This window comes from Notechis scutatus, chromosome 1 (assembly GCF_049901735.1).
Source record: "Notechis scutatus isolate UNSWTSFEM ecotype Mainland chromosome 1, rNotScu1.2, whole genome shotgun sequence".
Taxonomy (NCBI): Eukaryota; Metazoa; Chordata; class Lepidosauria; order Squamata; family Elapidae; genus Notechis; species Notechis scutatus.
The window spans coordinates 49,222,519-49,236,062 of record NC_142009.1 but is presented as its reverse complement, the minus strand read 5'-3'; the positions used below and the strand labels follow the sequence as shown (position 1 = coordinate 49,236,062).

General features: G+C 40.0%; 1 protein-coding gene across 1 annotated transcript in view; it reads left to right on the top strand.

The window, feature by feature from the left end:
* INTS7 (integrator complex subunit 7) overlaps positions 1-13,544 on the top strand; it is a 43,271-nt gene that overhangs the window by 16,455 nt on the left and 13,272 nt on the right. Inside the window, exons 11-14 of the mRNA XM_026683005.2 lie at positions 2,131-2,370; positions 4,321-4,458; positions 6,472-6,678; positions 9,780-9,974. Of these exons, the coding sequence (XP_026538790.1) occupies positions 2,131-2,370; positions 4,321-4,458; positions 6,472-6,678; positions 9,780-9,974 (780 nt within the window). The remainder of the gene's footprint in view (positions 1-2,130; positions 2,371-4,320; positions 4,459-6,471; positions 6,679-9,779; positions 9,975-13,544) is intronic.

The window sequence follows — 13,544 nt, the reverse complement described above, 5'->3', positions numbered from 1 at the left end:
TTCTTTTTCAGGTCTTGTTAATGGGAGTAGCATATTTTGCAGAGCACAAGAGAGAACCTTATTAGTGATGTTGCTCTGGCTAATGCCAATATTGATTTTATTTTGATGCCAAGATGTGTTCTAGCTCTTCACCCAAATTTTGGGATCGTGTAGTTTGACATCAGTGTAATTCTGTTGATACTGAATTGTAGAATCTGCCATTTTGAAATTGTTGTGTTTTTATTGTGTTATTACTCTTTCTGGTTTATTTTTCTTATTGTACTCTCCTCAATTGTTTTATATGGTATTCAGCTTTGTTCAGGTATTTTCCCACGTCATTGTAGTTGTGCTTTTAAAGTTGTAGCAACGTTTCGGCAGAATCTCATCTGCCATCATCAGGCTTCATCATCAGGCTTCATCATCAGGCTTCGGCAGATGAGATTCTGCCAAACGTTGCTACAACTTTAAAAGCAGAACTATAATGACGTGGGAAAATACCCGAACAAAGCTGAATAACATACATGTAAGTACCGCGAAAACTTAAGAAAACAAATTATATATATATATATATATATATGTGTGTGTATATATGTATATATGTATATATGTATATATATGTATGTATGTATGTATGTATGTATGTATGTTAGTTTTATATACATATGTATGTTTGTGTCTGTGTGTGTGTTAATGCATGTAAAACCAATGTAAAAAGTTAAGTTTTGGATATAGAGCTTTAAAAGGGCTCAGAGAAAATTTGACTGATGAATTGTCTATGTGTTCTATATAAAGGAGAAAGCCAAAGAAACCATATCAGATATGGATCTTTAATAAGTCAGGGCATATCATTTGATAAGCTCTGTCCTTGAAGTAGCCTTCAGATCAGGCCCGCTCCTAGCCCAAATAAAAAAATGAAAACTTTTCTACCTTTTGGAACTTAGATAGGCGAAGACATGTTGAGTTCCTTTTGCCACAACATTTGCCTTGCACTGCCTCTGTAATCAAGGGCTGATGTCAGGTAGACATAAGAGGTAGAAATGAGAGGACCATGTCAAAGAATCTTTAAAAAAAAAAGATGGGAAATATGTTTGTGCACATCCAAGGAAGTGTCTGCAGAGGCATTCCTACCTATTATTAATACCTACAGAGACATTGCTATTATACCAACTATTAAATATGGAGTCTTCTGCCTTTTGACTAGCCAGAGGTGAAAAAAGGTAAAATAGCAATTTATAACTATCAACATAACACTAAACTGTGTTTTAAAATTAGATCCAAATTGATACATTGATTCCCAAATACTAAGAATTACTAAGCAGTTTGCTTCAGATTATTTTGTGTTATAAAAACTGTGGATGGTAGTCCTCAAGTTAAAACCATTCATTTAACGACTGTTCAAGTTATAGCAGCACTGAAAAAAGTGATTTATGACCATTTTTTACACTTACAACCATTGCAGCATCCCCATGGTCACCTGATCAAAATTCGGATGCTTGGCAACTGGGTCATATTTATGATGGTTGCAATGTCTCAGAGTCATGTGATCGCATTTTATGAACTTCTGACAAGGAAAGTCAATGGGGAATCTAGATTCACTTTAACAACTATGTTACTAACTTGTCAGCTTTAGTGATTCACTGAACAACTGTGACAAGAAAGCTCATAAAACGTTAACATAGGTTTCGCATAGCAGCATAAATGTTAGGCTCAATACTGGTCATAAGTTGAGGACTACCTGCAGTGGATAGTATCTTTAAAACAAACACTTAGGGCAGGGTGTCCAACTCAAGGCCCATGGGCCAAGTCTGGACCATGGGGTGCTTAGATCTGCCCACAGGGCCGACCTGCAAGCAGCAAAGGACCGACCCACGTGGCCCTTCCGAACTCCGTTTTCACTGGCAGAGGTTGCAGGAGGCTGTTGCAGCTGAAAACGGAGCTCGGGAGCCCATTTTTGTTGATAGAGCACTCAGGCCACCATAGGCACCCCCGACACAAGTGACGTTGAGCTGGCCACACCCTGGCCACACCCATTGTGGCCCCCCAAGGTGAAACACAACCTGATGCGGCCCTCAGTGAAATTGAGTTTGACACCCCTGAGCTAGGGTATCATGAAAGCTGAAAAGGTGCCATTTTGTGTTTGTTTTCATACAGATAGTACTCACTTGTATTGTGAAGCTGGCCAAGAGTCGCCCCCATCTGAGCCAATCCATTGTGGAGTCCTTGTTGACACAGCTGCCTCGTGCTCAGGATGCTGCGAAAATTCTCATATGCCATTGTTTGGCAGCCATTGCCATGCAATTACCAGTCTTAGGAGATGGAATGCTGGGAGACCTAATGAATCTCTATAAAGTGATTGGTTGTTCTGCTGCCAATAAACAGCAAGAGCTTTTGGTAAGAAATTGTGATTCAGAATATTTCTTCTGGGTAACAAATGAATCTGTTTGGATTCAGACTGAGTCATCTTTTGGGTATGCTTCCTTTGACAGTAATTAGTGAAAACTACTTCATTTTAGAGGGGGGAAGCAGATGAAATGTATAATGCAATCCCCATAAGTAAATCATCATTGAAAAACAACTGAGACGTACACACCCCATCCTTGCCAATATATGTCCATTGGATTTGGATAGCTAATAAATTCAAATGAATAAATATGTGAAATAGCCCCATCCATTTTGAAGTACTCTATCCTCCTCACATACTGAGTAGCCTCCGTCATTGGAAGATTGCCTATGTCTGCAGTAGAGAGCAAAATGAAGAGCCCAAGAAGAAATCAGCAGTGTAAAAAAAAATAAGTCTGAGAAAGTGTAAGAAAAAAATAATAATCTTGAGGATGTGATTGCAAATGAGAAGTGAAAAAATGTGTTCGGAAAAAGAGTTTAAAATAATACCCTGCAAAGCATTTAAAATGAAGGTATAAAGCAATACCCATGTAGAAAATAAGAGTTGCGTGAACTTTTTCACTGAGCCAACAATGGAAATATAAAAGCCCATTTTGGTATAACTTTTTACTAAAACAAGCAATAGTATCACTGTTTCCAATCCTTGTTCTGCCCAGTAGATGGCACCTATTTTACATGGTTGGCCTGGCAGGCCTTAGCAAATGTAGTGGAAAATGTGAGAACTTCAAAACACTGTTGCTGACTCTTCTATTCTCTTTTTAACATGTTGTGGTACCTGACTTTAAAATATACAGATATTTGTTAACAAGTTTAACTGATTTTCTTCCCTGTGTCCTTTGGAAACTGTAGAGTTGTAATTGCAGGAAGGTCATTATCTTGATGGCAAACCTCAGATAAGGACAAAAGCAAATACAACTCAGGCAAACAAAATCACTAATGCAAAGAAGGATTAGAGAGAGGAAGTAAATGTGTTAGACTTTAACTAGAGATAATTAATTGTATTAATTACTATGCTAAACAGTAACGAAAGTTGAGCAACAACCAAAGTTAACCAATGTTAGAGGATTACTCAAAATGTGTATAAATGTAAGAGTAGACTCCAATAAAGTTCATCATGATTCATTTGATCATGATCAAACACCTCGACTGCCTCGTCATTACAACAGAAAATTTTTACCTTAGTGCTTAAAAATGAACCATCATAAATTTGATGTTTAGTATGTGGCAAATGAACATAGGTTGCAAAGAACATTACTGGATGAATGGATAGCAAATGCTAAATGTGTTATATCAGTGCAGCTTAGCGGTGCAGCTGGGGAGGGGAGAAGGAAACTGAGTTGCGCGAGTGATAGCCCAGCACCCATGTGCATGCACATGCAGCTCAACTGCAAGTTGACCTGCGCGAGCACGCATGTGCATGCCAGCCTGCTGCTCACACGACGGCCTGGTAGTGGTCTGTGGCCCATGGGTAGGGGACCCCTGTGTTACATTAGTTGTAGTCTTTGACTTATAAATATTTGTTTAATAGTAGTTCAAAGTTACAATGGCCTTGGAAAAAGTGACTTAAAATCTGAACTCGCACTTATGACCATTACACAACCCTTGCAGTCATGTGATTGCACTTTGAGCACTTGGCAGTTGGCTTGGATTTACAACCAATTGCATGTCCTGTTGTCACATGATTGTGACAAATTCACTTAACAACCATGTGATTCATTTAACAACTACTGTGATTCACTTAACACAGAAGGTTGTAAAATTGAGTGCAACTCACTTAATGATTGCTTCGTTTAACAATTGAAGTTCCGGTCCCAATTGTTGTAAGTCAAGGTCTACCTGTAGTCAAATTGCAGGTGCTCATCCAATTCAGCATTCTATCAAGCCGTTGTGTGGATTACTTTTTATTCAGCCTTCTGCTTTTGATTATTTTTTCCTCATCAGGTTTCTCTTGCTACTGTGATATTTGTTGCCAGTCAGAAGACATTATCTTCTGAAGTGAAAGCTGTTATCAAACAACAGCTTGAAAATGATTCAAATGGATGGACAGCTTATAGGATAGCAAGGCAAGCTTCAAGAATGGTATGTGATCCATAGTTATAAATTAGGGTTTTTTTTAATACCTGAAACTTTTTGTGTTTTTTTTCTATGCTTTATAGAAATACTGCTTTCAGAGGAAATCATACAGAGCCGTGATGGCGAATCGATGGCACACATGCCAGAGGTGACATGCAGAGCCCTCTCTGTGGGCATGCAAGCCGTCGCCCCAGCTCAGCTCTGCCACGCATGCATGTGCACGCCTCCCGCCGGCCAGCTGGTCTTCGGTTCTCTGCTATGCATGCACAGGGGGCAGGTGCATGCATGAGGGATGGGTGCGCATGCATGTGGGGGCAATATGTGCAGGGGGTGGGGTGCATGCACGGGATAGGGATGCACATGCATGTGTGGGGACGCGCATGCATGCGTAAGGCTTGCGCATGCACGTTGGGCTGGGCACATGCGTGGGGGCCTGCGTGTTTTGCATTTTGGGGGTGTGCTTGCGCGCCTTGGGCACTCGGTGCCAAAAAGATTAGCCATCACTGATACAGTGCATGCATATAGCAGAGGCAGGTGTCCGTCCCACTCTTCTCATGTAAAATTGTTGGGTTTTTGATGAACTTTAGTAATAGCAGTTAGCACTTAGACTTATATACCACTTCATAGTGCTTTACAGCCATCTCTAAGTGGTTTACAGAGTCAGCATATTGCCCCTAATATACGGATTGTAAGACTAATATACTAATGTAAGACTCGAACTGCTGGCAGTCAGCAGAATTAGCCTGCAATACTGCATTCTAACCACTGCGCCACCATGGCTCTGTATTCTTTATTTGAAAAAGGATTTAAAACAAACCTGAAAATGTAAAATAATTTATGTAATATAATTTATATCAAGTAAATCCTTTTTTCTCCCAATAGATGACACCCAGTAGGCTAACAAGTATATAAATCAATGTCATCGAAAGTACAATAAACACACTTTCAAATATTTCTGTGCATGTTCTCAACTTTATCAGTTAAACCCACCTAAGTGTTAGAGACCTAAATAGAAATTGCCTTTGTCTGTTGGTGGAATGCAGCAAAGGGAGAACTGGCCTGAAAGAGACTTCAGAGCCTGGGAGTAGCTACAGCATGAAGAACAATTTTATCTCACATTTCCATCAGCCATACCTCTAATGATGGCAAGCCTAAAGCAAGCCTCTACCGTTGAATGGGTTTTTTTTAGACAGCCACATCCCATCTTTGGTCATGTTTTACAAATCATAACAATGGCTGGAAACAAATTGGTAATTATGGAATTGATTTTGTCAGGAAAGTCATATTCTCACTGTAATTAGTGTGAGACCATGATGTGAACAGATTATTAGAGCTTTCCCCCTGCCTTTATTAGGTTTATAAGTAATGTCATTTTTTATATATTTTTACGTATATATGTATTGTGCATACGTTATAAATTTATAAGATATATCCTGGAAAAGATACATTTTGCACTCTAAATCTTCCCTGAGGAGATTCCCTCTTGACCTCTACTGAAATCTTAGCATTCAGTTTCAGTAGTGGGTTCAGGAGCAGATCCAAAGTGAAGTGAGTCTTCAAGGAAGAAAGTAAGCCTCATTCAACATTATGTATCTTTTTTCTTTTTAAGCAACTTGAATCTCTTCTGGCTTAAATGTGCCAGATTAAATTCTGGTAACAAATTCCAGTTAGTCAAAATTGATTTTCTTGGCAAATCAAATTATTTTCATGCAACGTTCGTGGTGTTACTGAGAGCACAGTGCAGTATCATGTGCTGTATATACACTATTTGGGCAGCTGTTGATAGGAATGTAGGTGTGTATACATACACATATACACCTACACACACACACACACACTCACAAACTGAGCACAGGCACTATTACAGGACAGAAGGGAAGATTGCCAGCAAGTTTGAGTATACTTGACTTATCTATTGCAAGGCTGCTTCAGATAACATGTTTATTGCTATCTCCTATGTTTAAGTATAGAGAATTTTCTGCTGCCTTCCTGCAAATCGTATCTGTTTATCCTTTGCAGGGCAATCATGGCATGGCCAAAGAGCTTTATCAAAGCCTGCTGACTCAGGTAGCTTCAGAACACTTCTACTTCTGGCTGAACAGTCTGAAGGAGTTCTCCCATGCAGAACAGTGCTTAACCGGGCTTCAAGAAGACGATTACAGCTCTGCCCTTTCTTGCATTGCTGAGTCACTAAAATCTTATCATAAAGGAATAGCTTCTTTAACGGTCAGTATTTTTCCCCTCTTGCAGAGCTTGGCTTAGAACAATCCATTTAGTGACTGTTCAAAGTTACAACGGCACTGAAAAAAGTGACTTACGACCGTTTTTCACACTCTTTGCAAGCATCCTCATGAACACGTGATCAAAATTCATTTGCTTGGCAACTGGTTCACATGTCCGTCGGTTGCAGCGTCCCAAGGGCATGCGATCACTTTTTGAGAACTTTCTGACAAAGGAAGCCAATGGGGAAACCAGGTTCGCTTTAACAGCTGTGTTACTAACTTATGAACTGCAGTGATTCACTTAACAACTGAGACAAGAAAGGTCATACAATGGGGCAACACTCACTTATATGTCTCACTTAGCAACAGAAATTTTGGGCTCAGTTGCAGTCATAAGTCGAGGACTACCTGTAACAATCTTCTATTTCTTCTCTTTTGAGCTATAGCCTTCGGTGTCCTTGGAAAACCAACAGAAGGTTTATATCTCATGGTTCAGAAAAAGTTTTGGCTGGAACTGAGATTTCAGCAGTGACTCAGTGCGTTCTTATTTAGGAGCTGGACCTCTGGTAGGCTCAGGCCTGGACAGGTGCTCCCATAAGCTTCCTCCCTTTCTGAAGAAGAACCAAATACAGTTAGTGGAGTGTTCCAATGGTGCATGTGAAAATCCTGTCTCATATATCCTTTTCTTTGTTTCTGTGGTCTTCTTTTGTATCCGTAGCCCAGGGGCTGGCCAAATAGGAAGTCTGATAGCCTCTTTGTAGACTGTAATCCATGTCTGGATTATTTGAAGGCCCGATACATCTACTGTTTAAAAAAGAACAGGAAAAAAATTCTTTGCACCTTTAGCAATAAAATTCTTTATTGTTGCAGAAGCAAACTCAAGGGTGTCTCTCTCATTGAACTAGCAGTGTGGGCAATGTGGAAGGGAGGAGTGTTTAGTCTCTCAATAACTTCATTTATTGTACAGCTAGTTTACTCCCACAGTAATTTCAGCACAAAATACTGCTCGGTAAGAGTGTAGGTGTGAGCACTCCATGAATTGCTTTGATACATGCATTGACTTTTCATCTAAGAGTGAGTATGGAGGAGGCAGAGGCAGAACACTAAGATTTTTGATTGCAATTTGAGCAATCTTTGATTCTTGGTATAATCAGTCAAGTGCCAAAGTTCCTTTCTGCAAAGAGAGACCCTTCTTCCCACAAGCTTATTTTTTTAATTAATAAAAATGTGTCTTTTGCAGGAATACAACTATGTTCCACATTCCTGAAGCATTTAAACAGAGAGGTTAATTTGCCTGCTATATATATTATAATGAGGCAGAAGATTTGCAACCGAATTATACTTTGGCATGAATAATTATTCATCTCAGAAATATATTTGCCATATAATCAATCAGTCAATCAATCAATCAATCTGAATAGAGCTGGAAGGGACCTGGAGTTAATCTTGAGATGCGTTAGTAAAGCTGAGATAAGGAAGAGAAATGAAGATGAGGTTTAAAATATCTTTAAAGCTTTATTCACAAAGTGACTCATCAACCAATTTGGTGTAAATTAGAATACCAAATTTTGAAGTAGAGAACCCTGTGGTCAAATTCTCACTTACCTCTGAGGTTGGGCCTATTATTTGATTCCCAAGTTTACTCTGATCTTCCTATTTTACTGGGCTCTAAGTTTCCTGAAAGAAAAATGAGGTACAGATACGATGATTAAGTATTGAAATCCATATTATAGATATAAGCGTTAGAGGTAGTCCTCAACTTACAATCACAATTGGGACCAGAATTTTGATATCTAAGCGATATAGTTGTTAAGTGTCATCACATGGCCAGGCTCAATTTTGCGACTATTTTTACAGCAGTCATTAAACAAATCATCACAGTCTTTAAGTGAATCACACAGTATTTAAATAAATCATATGGTCATTACGTGAATCTGGTTTTCCTCATTGACTTTGCTTGGTGAAGGCTGGCTGAGAAGGTCGCATATTGCAATCATGTGACTACAGGCCATTGGAGCCATTTTTAAATACAAGCCAGTTGCCAAGTACCCAAATTGCAATCACATGACCATAGGGGGTGGTAAGACTGTCAAAACTTAAAGGATGAGTCATAAATCACTTTTTTAAATGTTATCATAACTCCAAACTACCATTAAATGAATATTTGTAAGTAAAGGACTACATGTAGAATTTCCTTTTGAGCTTACAAACATAGGCTGTCTATATTCTGCAGATTTTCTGGATGTAGAAATTATGTCTTTGAAGCAAGTCACTTGGTGTAATGGAAAGGAAAGAATGGCTTACTTATTAGGTTAGCTAAATTCCTTCATTCTTGTGTTGTACTATTGTCATTTCTGACTTCAGAACAAGGCAATTTGTCAACCTGAGCTAAGCAGAAATGAAACAGTTTATATAGAGCAGAAAATGTATTTAATTGCGTAATGCTATGGAAATGTACTAATTTGAATAGAAAGAATATATGAAAATCGAGGCTTTTACAAGTGTCAGGTTGAGTCTTTATTAACCCTGTAATAGCATTTTATTTGATGAAACTATAAAAATGTGATCATATTCAGGGGTCCCCAACCGGCGGGCGGATATTTAAGAGGATATTTAAAAACTGGGCAAATAAAGTGTTGCAGTCAACATCAACAAAGTTATGAAAAGATGTTCATCATTGCAAAAAGTCCAGTATCATAAACAGTTCAGTAAACAGACTCACAGCAATCTAAGAAGAACGACGATCAGCAACAGTCCATAGGGAAAATGCAGGAACCAAGAACATCGACCATCAGAACATCTAGCAACTAACAACAGAACAACCCAGGTTTCTGGCTCCATCTTTTGAGGAACCACACCCAATTACAATTTTAGCATTCCCTTCAAGATACAGTATTAAATGTCTATCCTGGTTTATATATTTCCAACCCAACTGTTAGGTGACTATCATTCCTAACACTCACTATCTAGACAAGCCTTCCTTTCTTCTTTGGAAAATCATTTCCAACTATTTACTAGATAATTAGTTATGAACTTGCTTACTTTGGACTCAAATTATGAATCTCCAAGTTATGCCTTTACCTGATTGTGTTTTTTCTCTCCCAGGCTGCTAGCACACCACTTAACCCTTTGAGCTTTCAGTGTGGGTTTGTTAAACTACGCATTGACCTTCTCCAGGCTTTTTCTCAGCTCATTTGCACTTGTAATAGCCTGAAGACTAGTCCCCCACCTGCCATTGCCACAACAATTGCCATGACTTCAGGCAGTGATCTCCAGCGATGTGGTCGTATTTCCAACCAGGCAAGTGACCTGATCTACCTGTGTTATTATTGTGGGAACATACTTCTTTATCATGATTCTCTGTGATTACTCATATGATCTATGCAAAGCCCCTTTGAACCTTTTAATCTAGAGAATTGCAGGTAGTCCCCGTTTAATGACTGTTCTTAGTTATAACGGTGATGAAAAAGTAACTTTATGACCAATCTTCACATTTACAATCTTTAAAATTATGTAGGACAAAGGAAAGCTGAAGTAAGCATAGTTTTACATAGCAGCTGCTTAACAAGTTGCCAGACCCATCTGTAGTTACTAAATGAGGATTACCTGTGTTTGGTAGGAATTTTACCCCCATAAGTATCACATCACTAGCCATAGTTCCCACTAAACCAGGGATGGGATCCAACTGGCATAACTACCGGTTCTGTTGCTCTGCGTCGCGCGCATGACTCACGCAAGTTGCGCAAGTGCAATTTACGACCTGCTGAACTGCCCGGACAGCTGAACTGCCCGGACAGCTGCATGCAAGTGGGCAGTGGTTGGAAAAGTCCTTTTTTCCTGCCTTTTCAACCGCAGCTGTATCGCGCAAAGCAGCTGTGGTTGAAAACACAGGCAATAAAGGTCAGGTAAGAGCCCAGGCGGGCGGGTGGGCCAAAACAGCAGTAAACATAGAACCGGTTCTATGTATGCGCTCTGTTTGCTGCTCTTCAGGGCAACTGGTTCTACAGAAGTGGACAGAACCGGTAGAATCCCACCCCTGCACTAAACCTCTTAAACTTTATTTTAGACCACAAAAGTGTTACCATGCTTCTTACAATAAATTGTTCTTGTGTTATTTTTTGGGTTTTTTTCTCAAATCTTTTTTAGGTTTCTTGAGTGATTTATAAGGAAAAGTTGTCTTCCCACTGTAGTTGCTTGATCTTTGGCCCAATGGCTCCAAGAGTCTCCTTCACAAGTGGTAGCATTGTAGGAACAAATTTTCTTCCTGTAGTGTGTACTAACAGTGTTCTTCTTTGCTGAAAGTACTTTACTAGTTACCTAACCATTGCTACTTGTTTACTAAAGAGGCTTGTCATAATTGTCTTTTTAATTTGTGAGCAACCGGGTTGGACCAAGCCTTAATGAAAGCTATTGTAACTTCCTTAACCTTCCTACCATGTCCCAGAAATTGTATAGTGGCTTCCATATCTTTTAAAGAGATCAATCAAGAGTTACATTTACAAGATAGGTACCGTATTTGCCGGCGTATAAGACGACTTTTTTGCCCTGAAAAAGATGCCTCCAATTGGGGGTCGTCTTATATGCCGGGTCGCCTATACGCCGGCAAATAGTAATTGGGAAGCACTGCGGCTGCCGCGCTGAGGCACTTTTGCGCACCGTGGAAGCAGATCCGTGAAGCCGAAAGGAGCAGCCAGCCTTCTCCCAGCTCCCAAGGAAACGAGGCTCGCACCGCCCGAGCTCCGCTGAGGTATCCGGCTGGGGCTGTCAGGAGTTGTTACCGCTGGCGCGGCTCCGCGCGGCTCCAGTCCCGCGTTGCCTCGGGAAGGGAAAGGCAAAACCAGGAGCCGCTGCTGCCATTGCAAAGCGCCGCCGCGGCTCTTCCTTTTGCCTTTCCCTTCCCGAGGCAACGGGACTGGAGCCCGCGGAGCCGCGCCAGCGGTAACAATTCCTGACAGCCCCAGCCGGATACCTCAGCGGAGCCCGGGCGGTGCGAGCCTCGCTTCCTTGGGAGCTGGGAGAAGGCTGGCTGCTCCTTTCAGCTTCACGGGATTCGCTTCCACGGTAGACAAAAGTGCCAAAAAAAAAAAAAAGTGCAAAAGTGGAAGGCGTGCGGAAGAGGGGGCGAGTATATAACAAACTATATTTTGAGTGGAAATGTTGGGGGTCGTCTTATACGCCGGGTCGTCTTATACGCCGGCATATACGGTAGATATATGCATCACTCTAATAATAAATGTTCCACTGCCCACAGAGAGTTTTTAAGTATCTGTGCTGTCATTATTGATACTAAGGAAGTGACACATTGAGGATTCAAGATGTTCTGTGAGGCCTGCTTTGCCTCATTCTGACCAAGGCAAAATGAAAAATAGGGATAAAAGTCTTATCACTTTTCCAATCCATCTCTACCACCATAAAGATCTGGCATTCTCCAAATCTGTAACTGCCAGTTTCACAACCCATTGAGTCTGAGTCTTCATCACCTTCTCTCCAGTCATAGAAATCGATCCTCAAAAAGGGAATCTAAGACAGATGCCCCCAAAGAGTTATAGTAATTCTGTAATAAAATTCCAGTTGTTTGCAAGTTTTTCTTATTGTCAACTGAGATCTGCCTTCTTGTAACTTATGGTCAATATTCTATATCCAATGCTTTTGACAGCAGAAAACTGATGGTTGCTTTCTGTGGCACACTTCTTGAGGTACGTGAAAAGGGCTGTCATATCTTTATTTAGGCATTATTAGACTAGATTTTACTTCCTCCACCACTTAAAGATCTCTTCAATGAAATCCTGCTGGATATTCCCCCTTAAATGGAAATTGGAATGACCTCCATAAAAAGCATGACCTTGTCAGGTACAGGTCCAACATTTGGAGCACTCCTACAAAATATTTATTCCCCCTTTGTGCATTTTTCTGTAGAAGGCAAGTTAATGCTAGCCATCTCAGGATCTCTTTGGCAGTTACTTTTTAAAACACTCCAAAACATTATAGTTTTGTGATCCAATTGTAATCTAATTGTTTGTCAGTTGTGTAATCTAATTTTGTTTAATTTTTCAAGTTGCATGGAATCCAAAGTAGGTGTTATATACATAGACAATTATTAAACTGGAATTTACTGAAAAGTGATATACTGATATTTTAAATCAACAACTATTTTATGTTCAGAAACATTAGATTCCTGAAATATCCCTAATAATAGTTTTACATATGCATATTAACATATCACTGAAACATTAGGGCATTAAAACATGCAAATAATCAGAAAATTGTCATTTCTTGGATACCAGGAATCAGTAGATTGCATTGGTTTCCATCTAACTTATTCTAAAGGCCATAATGCATGTAGCTTAGCAGGTCTCTACAAAAAAACTGTTCCATAATATGAAAAGTCCTGTTCCTTCTATTTATTCATCTGAAATGAGGGGAGGAGACGTGTGAAATAGGAAAGCAACATGTGCGGGTCTGTAACAAAGAGAAAATCTTATATGCAAACTAACAGCAGGACAAGGGGACAAGGCAAATGCTACTTTCAGCAAAGTAAGGTACTTTCAGCCACAGGAAGAAGTATGAATTGAGATTTGAGTCTGATCCTGCTGCCAATAATGTCATCTTGCTTCATTTTATATGGATCTATAAGAGAACTAGAGCCAAGTACAGAAAGAATTTTAGGATAGCATTTAGGAGTCTCGGCAGCAGAGACTGGCATTTGATCTAAGAATAGGTGGACTTGGTGTAGGGATGCTATGGTAATGGAAGTGAAAATAAGCAATAGATAAGCATAGTAAAAAGGACAGGCCAATATACTATAAACCAGGGTCTGTCCTTGGGTCTTGAGCCTGGCGGACTTCGACTCCCAGAATTCCCCAGCCAGCT